Consider the following 19,045-nt stretch of genomic DNA (forward strand, 5'->3'; position numbering starts at 1 on the left):
TTCTCCCCTCATAGACCCTCCTCCTCCACAGCTGCTGCCCTGTTCCCCTTCCGTGCCTTCTCTGCAGTAGAGGAGTCAGGGTTGCCAGTCCAGTGGGCAGCAGAGCAGATCCAAGAAGCCTGTTGCATTCTTGCCCTGGACATGGCAAGGCCTCCTTCCCACTGGTCCGCAGCGAGTCAGATGGTCACTGCAGATGTGAGAGGTGCGAGCAGACTTCCTGATTTATGAGAGCGCTGCTTGTGGGGAGGGGGAGGAGGAATTGTTGATGTCATGTTTGCAGACAATGCATGACTGTGAACATCCTGATACACTTTGATGAATGTTGGTGTCAAAGGTGATCGTTGTTTGAGTGGACATGTGGTCTATTGTTCTGGGGATCTTAGGAAATCACATAAGGACTGGGACCAGGATAAAGTCCCCATCCTAGAATTTCTTGCTGTCTAGCAGGGACTGTGCACCAACACTGGCATGACTTGGAGTAACTATAGAAATGCTCCAAGAGCCTTGGGAGTTTATCCTTAGAGTAGTCTTCCCTCAGCTCCCTCACCTGCTGCAGGAGAGGACATTCTAGCCATTTTACAGAGAAGGAAACTGAGGCTCTGCAATCAGCTGGCTTGCCCTACTTGCTTCCTTCCTTCCCTGCTGCCTGGACTTCATCCCACGCGCCTTCTCTAATATTTTCTCTGCTCCCCACAATGTTGTGACAATAACATGCATCGTGCAGGACTGAACACGCTTCTGATCTCTTGCCCCTTGGTGAGAGGGTGCGTTAAGGAGGTGACGGGGCTCAAGTGCCCAAGTCCTCCGGTCACACTTCCAGCACTGTGTCCTGGTTCTCTCACTTTCAAGGTTTATCAATGTGGACTTTTGTCCTCCCCTCTCTAAACCTCACTCTGCTGCTGCTGCTAAGTCACTTCAGTGTGTCTGACTCTGTGCGACCCCACAGACGGAAGCCCACCAGGCTTCCCTGTCCCTGGGATTCTCCAGGCAAGAACACTGGAGTGGGCTGCCATTTCCTGCTCCAATGCATGAAAGTGAAAAGTGAAAGGGAAGTTGCTCAGTCATGTCCGACTCTTAGCGACCCCATGGACTGCAGCCTACCAGACTCCTCTGTCCATGGGATTTTCCAGGCAAGAGTACTGGAGTGGGGTGCCGTTACCTTCTCCGAAACCTCACTCTACTTGTGTATAAAATGGGAACAGTAACCTGATTGTTGGAGATCAGGGAGCTGGTACACAGAAAGCACCTAGATTCTCAGCAGTGGCAAAGGGGAGAGAGGGCATTTAGGTTCCCTGAAGCCCAGGTGGCATTAGTGGCAAAGAATCTGCCAGTTGAGGAGCTGTGAAAGACATGGATTCAGCCCTTGTGTTGGGAAGATCTCTTGGAGAAGGGCATGGCAACCCACTCCAGTATTCTTGCTTGGAGAATTCCATGGACAGAGGAGCCTGATGGGCTACCATCTACAGGGTCGCAAAGTGTCGGACATGACTGAAGTGACTTGGCACACACAGGGTCCCCACCCTGACGTGTCCAGCTTCTGCTGTCACCTGGGCTGAGTCAGGAAGGTTGGTGTGTTCGTGGTGAATACACATGTCATAAAGGGCTTGTTTGTTCCTCCTGGTGTAAGAACCATTGATTTCTAATGAGATGCTCCAGGTGGTGTCAAGAAATTCGCACTTTCCCAGCCGTCTGTCTGGACATGGCTGCTGAGTAATTTCCCGCCTGTCCCGTTCATGGGACCAACCTGGGGCTGAGCCCTACGTCTTAAAGCGGAGCCTGTGTGAGCATCCCACTCCCCCACCTCGACAGGGCTGTCCTGTCCCAATGCCTTCCATGAAGGCTTGGCTCTTCTCAGCAAGGCTGGAACACACTGCGAACCAGGACTCAGGGGAGGGAGACTGCGCTCGCATGCACGTTGATTCACAATGAGTCAACGCTCGCCTGTAACATCTGGCCCTCGGTGTCCCGGCTGTAATAAGAGAATGTTTAGTATCGTTTGGCAAAGCGTTCTCTCTCCAAAGGCCTGATTCTGTTCCCTGAGTTACTATTCATTGTTTTACTGTCCATCAGGGCCTATCCGGATATCTGGTCACATTTTCCTGCAAATAACAATTTTCTGGCAGAGTCGCCACCCAGGTTGATGACTTCTGTGCTGCAGTGTGGCGGTTTCCTGCTGGGGCCCTGGGAGCCTGAGCGAGTGAGGGGATTGTTTCGGAGTGTGTTTCTTCTCTCATCTGTTAATTGTTGAGAGCAGCAAACTGGTTCGTTGACAGTCTTGGTAACTCTCCATAGCTAGGAAAGCCATCAAGGCAAATTGGAGATGGAGAGAGTGGAAATTCTCATTTGGGATCTGTGTGAACATCCTTCTCCAAGTCAGTTTTTTGAAGCTACATCTGAAAGGGCCCCGGGAAAAAAGAGAAGTAAATGGGTCACGGAAGATTGTCTCCTTATCTTAATTCAGTTTGGCCGTGAAAGTTGAACAGCATCCTCAAAATGTTCTGTGGCTCTAAAAGGTCTTGCTTGCTCCTCTGATCTCTCTGTATTACAGAGGCAGTGAGTGTCCTACAGTCACAAGAGACTGTGGTTTGGTTGGCTAAGAGACAAGGCACCGTCTTGTATTGTGGCTCCGCTTGTTGTCCATAAGCTCAGAAGTCTTATCTCAATCACATGCATGGTGGTGGTGGTTCAGTTGCTCAGTCATGTCTGACTCTTTGCGACCCCGTGGATGGTAGCCTGCCAGGCTCCTGTGTCCATGGCATTTCCCAGGCAAGAATACTGGAGTGGGTTGCCATTTCATTCTCCGGGGAATCTTCCTGACCCAGGGATTGAACCTGGGTCTCCTCCATTGCAGGCAGATTCTTTACGGACTGAGCCATGTAATTTCCCAGGAAAATTAGATTCCCCCCAGCATGAAAAAGATTGTCAATACCTTGGAGCAGGAACTGGTTGGATGTTGTTCATCACTGTACCCACTGCCTGGTACAGTATAGGAGCTCAAATATACTAACTGGCTGTCAAAGGACTCAAAATTTTTGTTTCGAATTCTTATAATTAAAAGTTCCAAAAGAGGCATTATGATATCTTATATACTAGAATTGTGAGAAGGCAATGGCAACCCACTCCAATACTCTTGCCTGGAGAATCCCATGGATGGAGGAGCCTGGTAGGCTGCAATCCATGGGGTCGCTAGGAGTCGGGCACGACTGAGCGACTTCGCTTTCACTTTTCACTTTCATGCATTGGAGAAGGAAATGGCAACCCACTCCAGTGTTCTTGCCTGGAGAATCCCAGGGATGGGGGAGTCTGGTGGGCTGCCGTCTACAGGGTCACACAGAGTCGGACACGACTGAAGTGACTTAGCAGCAGCAGCATATACTAGAATTCTACTATCTAGGAGTGTAAAAATCCATTCATCCATCCATCCATCTTTCTTCCATTCATCCATCATTCACCATCCATCCATCCATCCATCCATCCATCTTCCATACATCCATCCATCCATCCATCTTCATCCATTCACCCTCCATCCTTACAAGGTTATTTGTGGTTTTAACCATTTTCTACTACAAATCTGAGAAAGAGAATTAAAGTACTCCCTCTACTAATGATGTTTGCTGGGGGTCCACTTCCTAATGCTTGGTGGCCTCATGAAGAAATTATATAGTGTGGAAATAAGGAGCATCTCTGCACTGGTGCTCAGATGCCAGGCTGAAGCCCCAGTCTAGCATCTTCCTGGCTAAGTGACCTTGGGCAAGTCATGGTTTTATCGTGGATCCATCAGAGATGGTAATACCCCCACCATTTAGTGTTGTAAGAACTGAATGAGACAATGTGTGTAGAGCTCTTGGGACAGTGCCTGGCAAGTGGTGAATAAGTGAACAAGGGTGAACTTCTGTTCCCTGAGACTTCTAGCCTCATGGAGATGGTGGGATTCCTGCCTTCCTGTGCTCTGTCCCACTAGTATCCCCTCAACATTGTTGTTGTTGTTCATTCAGTCAGTCGTGTCTGACTCTCTGCAACCCCATGGACTGCAGCACACCAGGCTTCCCTGTCTTTCACCATCTCCCGGAGCTTGCTCAAACCCATGTCCATTGAGTCAGTGATGCCATCCAACCATCTCATCCTTTGTCACCCCCAACAAATCTGAAGGGCACGTCTGTCTCGTAGCAGCTCCTTGTCTCCTGTGTGTATCTCTTTACCCCCGTTCTGCACTCTGTCTCCCATCAGGGGTCTCCATGGCTGGATCTTGGTCTGATGAACGCACTTTGTCGGGGTTCGGGCTGGCAGACCTCCTGCCAGCTCCCCCACTCACAAAGTTCTGCCATGCACCAATGGCTGACTGGCTGACGGGGGTGACCGAGCCACGACCTGCTGACCTGGAGCCTGTGTCTCTCTCCTCTCTTGCAGGGAGTCCGACCTGTTCCTGCTCGACAGCCGCACCCTCTGGGCCTCAGAGGAGGGCTGGCTCGTTTTTGATATCACAGCCACCAGCAACCACTGGGTGGTCAACCCGCGGCACAACCTGGGCCTGCAGTTGTCGGTGGAGACTCTGGACGGTAAGTTCCCAGCCAGCACCCCAGCTCATGCTGATGCAGCCCGCAACTGTAGACCCTGGGGGGAGCTCAACTCATGTCTATTAGGACCAGGCTTCCTCTGCTCGCTTCCCCATCAGCACTTCCTGTCGAGCATTCTAATCCAAATGAAAGCAGTCTCTACCCCTTTTTCATATGGCATTTATACTGTTGACCAGAGCTGGGTTGGGTAAGGCCTCATTGCTCCAAGTGTGGTTCCAAAGCAGCACAGGTGGCCCCCGCCGTTAGAAATGCAGACTCTCTGGCCCATCCCAGGCCTGCCCTATCTGAACCTGCACTTCAGCTGAGCCCCTAGTGATGCTCGCACATGCAACATCTGAGCCGTGCTGACGCAGGCCCCTCAAACTCAGGACACAGGACATCCTGGGGTGTCTTGGGCTTTGTAGGATGTTTCATGGTTTCCCTGGCCTCTCCCCACTTGAAGCCAATCGCCTCTCCCACTTGTGACACCAAAAATGTCTCTAGACATTGTCAGATGTCCGCTGCAGGGCAAAATCACCCCAGTGAAGGACATTGCACTGGTGTGAGGCATGAACCCCCTTCCAAGAGACTGAATGTAGTGTCGACTCCCGAATACTTGGAGAAGCTACTGTTTGTCACCGCCCCCCCCCCAGCATCTCTTCCACATGCCACGGCCATGTTTTCTGAGAAGGGCAGACAAGAAGGCAAGTGGAGCAGTAGGGTGGGCCTGGCTGTGCCAGTTTCTCCTTCCGCAAAGTCTATTTCTTATGAAGTGGGGGTGGTTTTAGGATGTGCAACATCTTTCTTATACCAGTTTTTAAAAATTTATATTTTAGCGTGTTATGTTGTGTTAGTAACTCAGCTGTGTCCAACTCTTTTGTGACCCCCATGGACTGTAGCCCACCAGGCTCCTCTGTCCATGGGATTCTCCAGGCAAGAATGCTGGAGTGGGTTGCCATTTCCTTCTCCAGAGGATCTTCCCAACCCAGGAATCGAACCTGGGTCTCCTGCATTGCAGGCGGATTCTTTACTGTCTGAGACACTAGGGAAGCCCATATTGTAGTATAGGTATTAACAATACATGTTCTAGGCTCCAAATTTAAGTTCCAGATGTGTGCAACACTGAATAGTTTCCCTCTGACGTCCTTCCTCCAGCTGCTGCGTTCCACGCCCCAGAGGCAGCTACGTCTGAGTTATTGGGTACTTCCCTTGTGACTCAGCTGCAATGCGGGAGACCTGGGTTCGATCCCTGGGTTGGGAAGATCCCCTGGAGAAGGGAAAGGCTACCCACTCCAGTATTCTGGCCTGGAGAATTCCGTGGACTGTATAGTCCATGGGGTCGCAAGGAGTTGGACACGACTGAGTTACTTTCTCTTCAAGGATGCCTTCTGGGCATCTAAGCTATTAAATGTATAGAGTCTGCTTTTTCCTCCCCCCACAAATACTGGCATAGTCTACACAGTGTCCTTCACCTTGCTTTTTTCACCTGACAATGTATCTCGGAGGCTGGTCTTTTTCCGCCGTTAAAGTGCTTCCCGTTCTGTAAAGGCTCTTGTGTGTATGTGTGCATGTGGAGTGAATGCAGCCCTACTGCTCTCTCACTGTGTGACTGGACAATTTCCCTCATATCCCAGAGCCTCCGTTCCTCATCTCCAACACTCAGGTAATGAGAGGGCCTGGGCCATTGGGTTGTTCTGAGGTTGAGTGAGTTAATACAGAAGACTTTAAAAAATCATGTCCGGTACTAGTTTGCATTCCCACCAACAGTGTAAGAGGGTTCCCTTTTCTCCACACCCTCTCCAGCATTTACTGCTTGTAGACTTTTGGATCGCAGCCATTCTGACTGGCATGAAATGGTACCTCATTGTGGTTTTGATTTGCATTTCTCTGATAATGAGTGATGTTGAGCATCTTTTCATGTGTTTGTTAGCCATCTGTATGTCTTCTTTGGAGAAATGTATATTTAGTTCTTTGGCCCATTTTTTGTTTGGGTCATTTATTTTTCTGGAATTGAGCTGCAGGAGTTGCTTGTACATTTTTGAGATTAGTTGTTTGTCAGTTGCTTCATTTGCTATTATTTTCTCCCATTCTGAAGGCTGTCTTTTCACCTTGCTTATAGTTTCCTTTGTTGTGCAGAAGCTTTTAATTTTAATTAGGTCCCATGCAAACTAGTACAGCCACTATGGAGAACAGTGTAGAGATTCCTTAAAAAACTGGAAATAGAACTGCCTTATGACCCAGAAATCCCACTGCTGGGCATACATACCAAGGAAACCAGAATTGAAAGAGACACGTGTAGCCCAATGTTCATCGCAGCACTGTTTATAATAGCCAGGACATGGAAGCAACCTAGATGTCCATCAGCAGATGAATGGATAAGAAAGCAGTGGTACATATACACAATGGAGTATTACTCAGCCATTAAAAAGAAAACATTTGAATCAGTTCTAATGAGGTGGATGAAACTGGAGCCTATTATACAGAGTGAAGTAAGCCAGAAAGAAAAACACCAATACAATATAATAACGCTGATATATGGAATTTAGAAAGATGGTAATGATAACCTTGTATGTGAGACAGGAAAAGAGACACAGATGTATAGAACAGTCTTTTGGACTCTGTGGGAGAGGGAGAGGGTGGGGAGATTTGGGAGAATGGCATTGAAACATGTATAATATCATATATGAAACAAATCACCAGTCCAGGTTTGATGCACGATACTGGACGCTTGGGGCTGGTGCACTGGGACGACCCAGAGGGATGTACGGGGAGGGAGGAGGGAGGAGGGTTCAGGATGGGGAACACATGTACATCCGTGGCAGATTCATGTTGATGTATGGCAAAACCAATACAATATTGTAAAGTAATTAACCTCCAATTAAAATAAATAAATTTATATTAAAAAAAAGAAAATACCAGAAAAAATAAAAAAATAAAAATCATATCCTGAGGCACACAGGAATCCCCTGGGCTTCTTGTGAACATGCAGATTCTGATTCAGTAGGTCTGGGGCAAAGAGGAGGCTGTGGTCCAAACACCCCCCCAAATGATGCAGAAGCTGCTGGTCCCCAGACTGTGCTTTGAGTAGCAAGGGCTGAGAAGAGGAGTCGGCTCGTAATACACATGTCCTAGAAGTTGTTACTACCACCAAAAGCGACTCATCCAGTCCCCCGTGATGAATGTCTAGAGTTTCCCGACTTTCACTCTTACCAACACGGCTGCAGTGCATACGTCCCTGGACCCTTGAGTGAGTGTGACTCTAGGCACAGTTCCCAAAAGTGACATTGTCTGTTTGTAGTTTTGATCAGTATTGTCAGTTTGCCCTCCTGAGAGGTCATTCCATTTGTACGAGGGCACCGGTGCCCCTTCTTTGTTGGAAGGAAGATGCTCAGTCGTTCAGTCGTATCCAACTCTGTGTGGCCCCATGGACTGTAGCCTGCCAGGCTCCTCTGCCCTTGGAATTTTCCAGGCAAGAATACTGGTGTGGTGTTTCCTCCTCCAGGGGATCTTCCTGACCCAGGGATCAAACATGCATCTCCAGCAGTGGCAGGCGTATTCTTCATCAGCTTTCAAACTTACCTGTCTTGGCTAATCCGATAGATGACACGTGGGATCTCATAGTTTTGCTTTGCTTTTCTCTCCTCTGAGCGAGGCTGAGCCCTTCCTCTGAATTTGCCATTTCCTCCTTGTCTGTCTCCTCTGTCCATTGCTTGCAGAGGGTGTTGGGCTTTTTCTGCTTTACATTTTAGGGACATTTGGTCCTTTGTGATCGAGCTGTAAATATTGTTCCAGTTTTTAGTTTTTCTTTTACTGTGGTTAATGCTGGGTTTTGCCAAGTAGATTTAGACAGCATAGATACATTTTATAATTTTTTCTCCAGAATTATCTGTCTATGGCCACATGCTATATGAGAATGGTCACAGAGTTTAGGGCCACATTTGTCTTCTTTCCAGTCTAGTCTTCTTCCTACTGACGGTTTCCCCAAGCTTCCCTCCCACCCCAAACTTTCCTTCCCCTTTCCGTGCCCCTAACACTTTATAGTGGAGTCCTAGAAGGTACTGTAGTTTCCTGTTGTTCTATACCTGATTTTCAAGCTATGCATGGTGGACCAAATTCAGCCTCCAAGCTGTTTTGGGGTGCCTGTGAGCTAAGAATAGTTTTCAAATTTTTAAATGGCTGAGAAAAATTTTTAAAAGACTATTTTGTGACATAAAATTATATGGGATCTACATTTTGGTGTCCATAAATAAAGTTTTCGTATTCCACAGTCATACTAACTGGTTTATGCCATCACCCGAGCCTGCTTTTGTGCTGTAACAACAGAGTTGAGTAGTTGTGACAGTGACGCTATGGCCCAGAAATCTGGAAATATTATTTGCAGACATGCTGTTTATAGAAGGAGTTTGCCACTACCAGAATTTCTCAAACTGTGTTCTGTGAGGAATCATGATCAGTTATGTGCAAGAAAGGCTAGGCTGGATGAACTAAGCAGGTTTCACTGCAGGACTTATCAGAGCCTTTATTTTGCCAATGTCCATTGTGAATCTCCTGATAGGGTCAACAGCGTAGCCGAATTCCAAACTTATTTGGCAATAGGTTCATTCAGCTCTTCTTTGTTCTTAAAAGTCCCTGTGGAACATATTGGGTATGGGGCACAAATGAGGCTGAGGGAGACTTGATTGCTTTCTTCAGAGTGACCTTTTCCCTGAACTTGTGGATATGGGTTTGACCTGCTAACTTGACCTCAGTGGGTCTGGTGCTCCTCTGTCCTGCCTACCCTTCTGGCTCAGGATGGCTTAGGTTTGGTTTTTCTCTTAAGTGACACTCAACCCAGTGTCAAGCCTGCCAACCCCTTTCTCCCCTACACCCAGGGTCTTTGTCCCCCACCTTTTGCTGAGGCTTGGCATTTATTGAGGTGTCGTAGCCTGATGGTTAGAGCCTGGGCTCAGGAGCTGGCTAACTCCCCAGGTTTGAGTCCCAGCTCTGCTGTTTCTAGCCACATGACCCAGGGTGAGTCACTTAATGTCCCTCATCTGGAAAATGGGGTTAATAATAGCTTCCACCTCTCAGGGTGGTTGTGAAGGATTAGATGAGCTCATGCCAGTGAAAAGCTTAATTGCTTAACATGTGGTAGCTGCTAAGCACAAAGTAAGTGCTTTCTGCCATTGTCTCCTATAATCCTCACCATTACCACTTGGGTGGATGCTATTATTAACATCTCCATGGGACAGGCGAGGGAACTGAGGCCCCTGAGGGGTGTTGAGTCTCTATATTCCATCAGCTGCCTCCATGCAGGAGGAGTATAGCCTAGTGGCCGCAGGATGCTGTCTAGAGTTAGGGTAAGGGTCCGATGCTGCGCCCCTGACTTGGTGCCTCATCTCCTCCCCTCCTAATGGGGCCCTGGGGCCGGGCATGGATGCTGCCGCCCTGGGACCTGACTTGTCCAGGTGCTGTGCACGCTGAGGCAGCAAGTTTGGTCTGGTTGCCCGAGTCAGGGAAGGCCCACCCACCCACACCATCTGGGAGGGGCAGAATATTCAGTGGGCAGCTGGGCATGTGAGTTTTTGGACCTTTGACGGGGGAATGAGGTACGAAGCGAGAGGGCCCAGCATTTCTGAGACCACAGGCTCCTGGCTGGGAAACGTTTCCTCCACGGGGTTCCTTCTGCATCAGAATCCTCAGGGTGGCAGGCACATTGAACATACAGATTCCCAGGCTCCACCTCCAGACCCTCTGATGGCGAGTCCCCGAAGATGGGCCCAGGAATCTGCCTTTTCTCACAAGCTCCTCAGTAACTTGGAATCTGGCCCAGTGATAAGATTCTGGTGAAGTCATGCCCCGTGTTTTGGGGTACGCTGTTTATAAGATGGTGCTCAGGCTGGCCACATCTAAACGTGAGTTCCAACCTTTTCATGTTGGATGCCTACACAGGTGAAAGATCAGCGGGGCCTGCTGGGGAGTCCATGAATGCTGGGGTGATGCCATGTGATGGGCAGATTAGTGGGCAGATACTGTGTGCCAGCCCTGCATGGCCTGTGGAAACAGCCTGGTCCCTGCCCTGGGACCACTAGCTGTAATATGAACTCAGTGAGGGTCGCTGCCTTGGACAGCACCTGGAGGGGACGAGTTCCAGGGCGTGGCACCCGTGCCCAACTCCCAGTGCCCCATCTGGGAGGAGAGGGGATGGGGCCCTGGGCTAGGCGTGCAGCGTCTTACGGTGAGCTCACTTTCATCCTTGTGAAGTACAGGGGTTACAGACCTCCTTTCCTGATGTTTGGTGCGAGGTGAGGTGAGCCCGGGTCTCCAAATGCCGCCTGAGACCACCCAGGAAGCGTGTATCTGTTTCCTCTTCCTCCAGCTGCAGCCCTCCTGTCGGAGAGTGTGCACAGCTGGGGCCTCCGCCAGCCAGCAAGCCCCTGTGGGAGAAGCCCATAAACCCCTCGGGCACCTGGGGCTCATCAGGAACCAAGTGGGGAGCCTCATCTCGTCTCCGAGGATGGGATGCTGCAGGAAGGAGGGCTGGTGTCTGCTGTCCCTCCTTGCACAGACGAGGACAGGAAGCCCCTCCCCCGCCCCAGCCACAAAGGCTGGGCAGGTCCCCCACCCTCCAGGGGTGGTGAGAGAGGGGAGAAGAGGCCCCCTGAGCAGAGGAGACCCTGACACTAGTGTGGAGGGCCTGCCAGCTGGCAAGGGGGCTATCCAGGAGGTGCTGCTGAGAGCTGAACCCTCACAGCCTGCCTGGACCAGGGAGTCTCATGCAGGAACAGAGGGGGTTTAGGCCTGCGGCTACTACATTCACTCCAGGGCCCAGGAGCCTGGTGCTCCACAGGGAGGCCTCATGTGATTTTGGGATTCAGTCCAACCTCCTGATGCCATCCATCCATGTCCCTTGTTCCTTGGGCATGATTATGGCTAGGAGGAAGAAAAGAGTGAATTCATGTAAAATGCTGAGCCCTGGGCCAGCACCCTGTCCGCGGAGTGACATCACCAGCAGCCACACCTGGGGGCAGTGTGTCATTAACAAGCTCCTGCTGGGTGCACAGCCGGCCATCCAGACAGAACCCAGGACCCTAAAGCGTCTTGGTTTCTGCCTGGCTGTTCTCTCCAAATCCCCTTTCCTGAGAAGAGAGTTTGAAAAAAGACTCAGAAGACAGTGGGTTTCCCACAGGACTAACTAGAGGAGCCAGTGTCACTGAAGTGGCCAGGGGTCCTCCCTCCATGCAAAAATATTAAAAATTATGTTTATAACCATCTGGGTATAACGATGAATATAATCCTAGCTGGATTAAAAATGAAAACATTGTGTCCAGCCCTAAAAACCCCATGTTTTGTGTTCTGATTTTAAGAGACATTAGGATGTTTTCCTGGGCCCCTAAAAATACCGTGGGCCTGACCACAGGGCCTGATGGTCAAGTCAGCCCGGGGCCTGCATGCCAGCCTGGGAGTGATGATGAACCCTCTGAGCCCCAGCACCTGGTGGTCAGAACCAGCTTCCTACCATCAAGGGCCTTTTGGCCTACGTTGAAAGCACATTTATTCACTCAACAAACATCTGTGTAGAGCTCTGATGGGCCAGGGGGCTATTGCAGACTCTGCTCCAGCTTGAACAAGACAAGGCTTCTCCCATCCTGAGGACAGCTCGGGGGGGTTCCTGCACATGGCATTCCTGATACTGCCTCCCATCGCCAAGCAATGGCGAAGTGAATACTGATTTGGGCTGGAGACTTTTACATCTTTGCAGACACAGAAGCACCTACTTTTTTGTTCCCAAGACATCTGTTCCAACCTCTTGTCCTAACTTACAGGATCCTCCTTCTTTCCCTTGTCTGCTTAAGAAATCACTGATGGCTCGGGAGGGCAGCACTGTTCGGCCCTGGCTCCCTGACCCAAGAATATAATCTGAGGGTCTCAGTTCCCCTCTCATACTCTCTCGTAGGGGACCTCCAGCTTCCTGACTGCCCCAGAGCTCCAAGAACAGAAGGGCCCCTTCTTCTCCCACCCACCCACCTCTGCCTTCTGGAGGCAGACTCGGGCTCGTGCTGGACTTCTATGTACATAGAGGGCCTCGGGTTTCTCTCCAGGGCCGCAAGAGTACATATCCCTATTCTTGATCATCCCAGATGGGATCAAATGGGATTGCGAGGCACTTAAAGGATTGAGGGCATATGCTGTGCAAGTGTGGCGCCGGCCGCAGCAGCTGGGGACAGCCCCAGGAGTGAGCCAATCGCCCACGGAGGCCGAGGAGACTAAGCCCCGTCAAGCTGAGGTTGGCGAGCAGTCCACCCGAGGCACAGCTGGCTCCCAGGTGCCTTTGTCCTTGCGATTGCTTCACATCCTGTTTGTTCAGAAGCCAGAGCGAGAGAACCAAGGAAGAGGCCTTGATGACTGAGAGGCGGGGGTGGGTCCTTCCAGGGCTGGTGGACAATGGCAGCTGGGGTGGCCTTGGGAAATTGGGGTAAGGAGATGTCACAAACATTAACTGTGTTCTCACTGGTCACTTAGGCCTTGGTCCATCAAGAGGAGTGGCTGGAATTAATGTGTTTTGCACAATGAAGGAGGAGCATTCTTAATGCTCTGGGACTCTGAAGGGCACCCAATAGCTGTAGGCCTGGAAAACAAAGAAGCCACAAGAAAACCAAAATGCCACTACTCTCTGCAGTTGAGCTGTGCTCCCTCCTCTCCTGGGAGGCCCATCTTGTGCTTCTTGTCTGCTCCTGGGCTCTTCTGGGCTGGGCGTGCCATTTCTGCTCAGGCCACTGGGACCTGCCAGCCATGGCCTGATGCACTGGCTCATCCCTGGTCCTCAAATCACTTCCCAGAGTCCAACATCCACACCCTTGCCCACCTGGCCCGCCTCTTGTAAGGATCTCCCCTTTGAGCCTCCATGGATCCCTCCAACTTCTGGAGGCCCCAGAAGTGGTCTGTGTCCGTGCCTGGGCAACCTCTCCTTTCTGCTTTTCCAGCCACTTGCGCTCGGCAAAGGCTCAGTGGTCAAGTTTGTAGCCTCCAGTCATCTTTCTCCATCTGTAAATGGAATAGCTAGTAGTCAGTGAGCTTCCCTGTTGGCTCAGACAGTAAAGAATCAGCCTGCAATGCGGGAGACCCAGGTTCAATCCCTGGATTGGTAAGATCCCCTGGTATGGCAACCCACTCCAGTATTCTTGCCTGGAGAATCCCCATGGACAGAGGAGCCTGGCAGGCTACGGTCCATGAGATTGAAAAGAGTCGGACACAACTGAGCGACTGAGCACAGCGCATGGCACAGTAGTCAGTAGTCCTGCCTGAGGAGCCGTACACAGAATGGGCTCCACACGGTGCCTGGCATGAAGCACATACTCAATAATCTGCTGTGAACCAGCAATGGGTAGAGCCCACTCTTCCAGGAACCCTTTCCTTGGCAGATAATAGACAGTAAAGGCATCTTATCTCATGGGGATATTTTATGGTTTTCTTTACAAGTCTAGAATTATATGGATCTGGGTCATTTAGTCCAGAGATCAGCAAACTCTTTCTGTAAAGTGCCAGATGATAAATGTTTTGGTTTTGTGGGTCAGACACTCTCTGTGAGGTTCCTCAACTTGGTCTTTAGAGTGGCAGTAAATATATGCACTAAAGCAGATGGTAAATGTGTGCATGGATGTGCAAGGCTTTGTTCCAACAAAACTGTATTTGCAAAAAGATGCAGAGGGCTGGATTTGGCCCATGGACTTTAGTTGGCCATCCCTGGTTAGTGTTAGCAGTGGACCCAGCCCTGCCAGGGAAGCAGAGCCGCTCTGTAGCCTCCCTGGCCTCTCCAGATGGCAGGCGGGATGATACCAGCCCTGATGGACTCTGAGAGTGTGCAAAGAGTGTGGGGAATGGGCAACACGAAGGATTGCACCTCTGCTTCACATCACAGAAATGAAAATGTAGGTCCACACAAAACCTGTCCGGAAACATCTCATGACGCTTGTGCTCGCCCACGCTGGAAACAGCCTACGTGTCCTTCAGCTGCTGATGCGTCACCAGGCTTCGTGCATCCACACTATGGACCGTGAAGCTCATGGCACCGTGAGAGCATCTCAGAGACACGTGGGTTGAAATAAGCTGACACAGAAACTAGGCGTGCCTGTGTATGAAATGTCTAGAAAGTGCAAACCTGTAAGGATGCAAAAAGGTCAGTCATCGCTAGAGTCTGGGAGTCGGGGAAGGGAGTGACGAGAAAGCAGGCTTTCTCCTCCTTGGCACTGTTGGCATTTTCTGTGTGCTTTTTGGGGTGGGGATATCCTCTGTGCTGTTGGATGTTTAGCAGCATCTCTGGCCTCCACCCACTCCATGCCAGCAGCATCCTTTGCCCCAAGTTGTAAGAACTGCCACTGTCCCCTGGACGGGGCAGGCTCAACCCTGGTTGGACGCCCTGAGATTAAGTAGCACAAGGGGATTCTTTGGGGTGTGGGCAGTGCCCTGTATCCTGATAGAAGTGATGCTGAGATGAACCCATACACACATTAAAACAGATCTGTTTACCAAAAGAAGGTCGATTTTTGTTGTTCAGTCACTCAGTCACGTCCGACTCTTTGCAACCCCATGGACTGTAGTACATCAGCCTTCCCTGTCCTTTAGCATCTCCCAGCATTTGCTCAAACTCATGTCCATTGAGTAGGTGATGCCATCCAACTATCTCACCCTCTGTTGCCCCCTTCTCCTCCTGCCCTCAACCTTTCCCAGCATCAGGGTCTTTTCCAGTGAGTTGGCTCTTCACATCAGGTGGCCAAAATGTTGGAGCCTATACATTAATTTGAAAACAAAAATTTAAGGAAGGTCAAAAGGGAGAAACAGAATACCCCATAGACAGGCAAGCCATGAATTCTTCTAAGGATGAAGAAATCAGCAATTGGCAGAGTTGTTACCTACCTGTTGGGTGGGTGGGAGGCCTCCCCACTGTGGTTGTTATAGTCTGTGGCGGGGTCAGTCACCATCACATGCCGGGAAAGGCTTTTTATCTTGACTAAAGGAGCATGTCTTGGCAGATAAAACACAGATGGTTGTTCAATGTGAATGGCCTGGTTTAATGTGAATTTCAGATAAACAGCAAATCACTGCATAATATAAGTATGTCCCATGTATTGCAAACATTATTCATTTATCTGAAATTCAAATTTAACTGAGCATCTTGTACTTTTATTTGCAAAATGTGATAACCCCCATCCTTGGGCAAATCTTCAGGTTTTTTTTTTTTTTTTTAAACCTATTAACTCTTGTCTAAGGCTTCCTGGGTGGCTCAGTAGTAAAGAATTCACCTGTCGATGCAACAAACATAGATTTGATCCCTGGGTCGGAAAGATCCTCTGGAGGAGGAAGTGGCAACCCAGTCCAGTATTCTTGCCTGAAAAATCCCATGGGCAGAAGAGCCTGGCAGGCTACAGTCTCTGGGGTCCAAAGAGTTGGGCACCCCTGTGTGACTGAGCACGAGCACTAACACTTGTCTAGAATATAAATCCTTTTCATCTTTCCCAAAGATACAGACCTATGTTAAAATCAGATGTGTCTCTTTTGCCTAGATGAATGTCACCCAACTCAATCCCTCTGCCTAATACGTTTGGCTTGGCTCTCTATTCAGTGTGGTTTGCCCTGGACATTTAGAGACAAATAAAACAAATCTTTGCAAGTGCTAAGTGAAGCCCATATATTGTAACATCATAAAATGAAAAGGAATTCCTCTCCCAGCCAACCCACGCGTCCTCTCCCCCAATATAACCTTTCTCTGCCCTTTGTGGGGATATTAAAACAAAAATAAACTTTATGTATGTACATATCCACGTATGTTGGTATATGCTTTAACTTTCTTTGCTCCCTTGTGGAATCACACCGTATCATGTTCTGCCTGTCACTTGGCAGCCCTTCCTTCTGTCGGCCTCATGAGAGCCTAGACCTGTCTTGTTCCTGTCGGAACACCCCTCCACCCCCAGGCACAGAGCCGTGCTGGGCTCAGGACATGTGGGCGCCAGGGATATTTGTAAATAGATGAATGGATTGTTTAGGTGGCTGGTTGGCACTCCATGCTGTGCCCCCTCATCCAATTGTCCTGCTTTAACAAAGCATCACATCGTCTCTGAGTTTCACATCAAAAAACTTGACCACAGTGACTTCCCTCTGGCATGTCTGTGTTGCCTGACTTACTTTTGGGAGGGTATACATAACTGCTGGCTCTCAACCTGGGACATTTTGCCTCCCAGGGTTCATGTGGCCAGATCTGCAAACATGTCGGGGATGCATTTTGGGAACAGCCAAGTATGCTGCTAACACAGCCTACAATGCCCACAACAGTGCCCCAGAGAACCATCAGCCCAAATGCCCAGTGCTGGATAGAGAGGCGGCTGTATTTGTGATCACCTTCTTTGTGAACTTGCTTTTTTCCCCCAAAGTATGATTCCAACTTTATCAAATATGTGCATGGGTAAGAAGAGAAAAGACTAGAAGGAAAAGCTCAAACTATTTACGGAATTACGGACTTAGCAAACTTTGCGGTATGAATTTTGGAAAAATCCGATTAACTGGACTAGGGTTTTTTCACACACTGTAAAATGCAGTAAAAAGGTAAAATTTTCAACATGTAAATGCTGGGTGGGCTCAGTACGACGTGCTTAAGTATGACACCACCACAGGTGGCATACTGGTCAGGATCTAGCTGCCTGCACAGACAGGCAGTCTGAGGGCTGGTGACCAGTCCTGCCTCTGATCTCTCCTGCCTGTGGGCCAGAGTTTTGGTGAAACGTGCTTTGGGTCCCGTCTGAGAGCTCTAGCCTGTGTGGGAACAGTGGGTGCAGAGGACCATCCCTGCCCTGAGTTGTTGATTATTTGTAGGAGGACAATGTGTGTTCAGGGCTCAGAGAGGCTGCCCTGAGCACTATGGGGGTCCAGGGGAGGGCATGGTGGATGGGGGCTTGTTTCTGGACCCCCACTTGGCTTCCCCTCTCCCCACTCTATCTGCTCCCCACACACCAGCCCCAGTGGGCCTCTTGCCACAGAACTCTGGCCCTGCCACATCCTCTGGGGCTGCTAACACAGCCTACACCTAGAACATGATCCCAAGCCCCCACTGAGACCTCATGTGACTCACCACTGACCAGTGCCCGCTCGTCCCTGAGCGCATCTCCCTCTCTGCTTAGCTTGTGGGGGCTGCCACCTTGCTTGGTGCTATGCCCAGCATCAGCACGGCACAGTGCCTGGCACACAGTGGAGGCTCCATGAATCGTTGTTGATTGAACCACTAAATGAATAAGCACGTTGTTTGTTCAAACCTGGGACGGAAGGGGACAAGGCAAAGGAATTTGCAGATGCAGGACCCCTCAGCAGCCACAAGAGATGAGATCAACATGCATTTCATTGACAAGGAAAGATGTCCACAGTACGTTGCCCCCAAACCAGTTTTTTTGTGAAACAGCAAGGACAGCATATCACTAGGTAGTGTTTTCATAACCTCCCACCCTAACAGGAAGAAAAGCTATGACAAACCTGGACAGCATATTAAGAAGCAGAGACACCACTTTGACGACAAAGATCCATATAGTCAAATGTTCCGTTTTTCTAGTAATCATGTCCCAGTATGAGAGTTGGACCATAAAGAAGGCTGAGTGCTGAAGAATTGATGCTTTTGAACCACAGTGCTGGAGAAGACTCTTGAGAGTCACTTAAACAAGAAAGAGATCAAAACAGTCACTCCTAAAGGAAATCAACCCTGAATATTCATTGGAAAGCCAGATACTGAAGCTCCAATACTTTGGCTACCTGAGGTAAAGAGCTGACTCATTGGAAAAGACCCTGATGCTGGGAAAGATTGAAGGCAAAACCAGAAGGGCATGACAGAGAATAAGATGGTTAGGCAGCATCACTGACTCAGTAGATGTGAATCTGAGCAAACTCCAAAAGATAGTGAAGGACAGGGGAGTCTGGCATGCTGCAGACCATGGGGTCACAAAGAGTCAGACATTGACTTACCGACTGAACAACAACAACCCCAAGAGGAAGCCAGGGGATGGACCCAGTTCGGAGTCCTTCATTCCTCATTCTTCCCAATTGCCAGGGTCACATAGTTGATGTTTCAAGGAACACCAGGGAGAAGACGAGTCTGGGAGAGAGCTGTCTCCTCCCCCACCCCTGGGTGGCTCTTTGAGGTGTGGCCCTGAGTGAAGGGGGCCTCTAAGCTCACGTCAGCCTCCACCCTGTGTTAGGGAACCTTGACCTCTTTTTAGCTCACAGGGCAGCTCAGGAGGGAGACTGGGGTATTTGCAGCTCTGGGACATGCTGATGTCACAGCTGAGAACTTGACCTTTGGCTCCAACGGAACAGGGTTCAAATCCTGGCTCCACCACTGACCTGTCGCAAGGCCTTCATAGTGTAACCTTTCTTCTCTTTATAAAGTGACATCATGATATCTGTTCTGTGGGACCATGTAGAGGGTTGGATGGACTGAGTGCTCCATCCGCTGTTGGCATGGAAGGCATTTATGTGTT

The 19,045-nt window shown here is 49.7% G+C and overlaps 1 protein-coding gene across 1 annotated transcript in view; it reads left to right on the forward strand.

Moving 5' to 3' along the window:
* BMP7 (bone morphogenetic protein 7) overlaps positions 1-19,045 on the forward strand; it is an 86,858-nt gene that overhangs the window by 53,075 nt on the left and 14,738 nt on the right. Inside the window, exon 3 of the mRNA XM_061437073.1 lies at positions 4,408-4,556. Within this exon, the coding sequence (XP_061293057.1) occupies positions 4,408-4,556 (149 nt within the window). The remainder of the gene's footprint in view (positions 1-4,407; positions 4,557-19,045) is intronic.

This window comes from Bos javanicus, chromosome 13, assembly GCF_032452875.1.
Source record: "Bos javanicus breed banteng chromosome 13, ARS-OSU_banteng_1.0, whole genome shotgun sequence".
Lineage (NCBI taxonomy): Eukaryota > Metazoa > Chordata > Mammalia > Artiodactyla > Bovidae > Bos > Bos javanicus.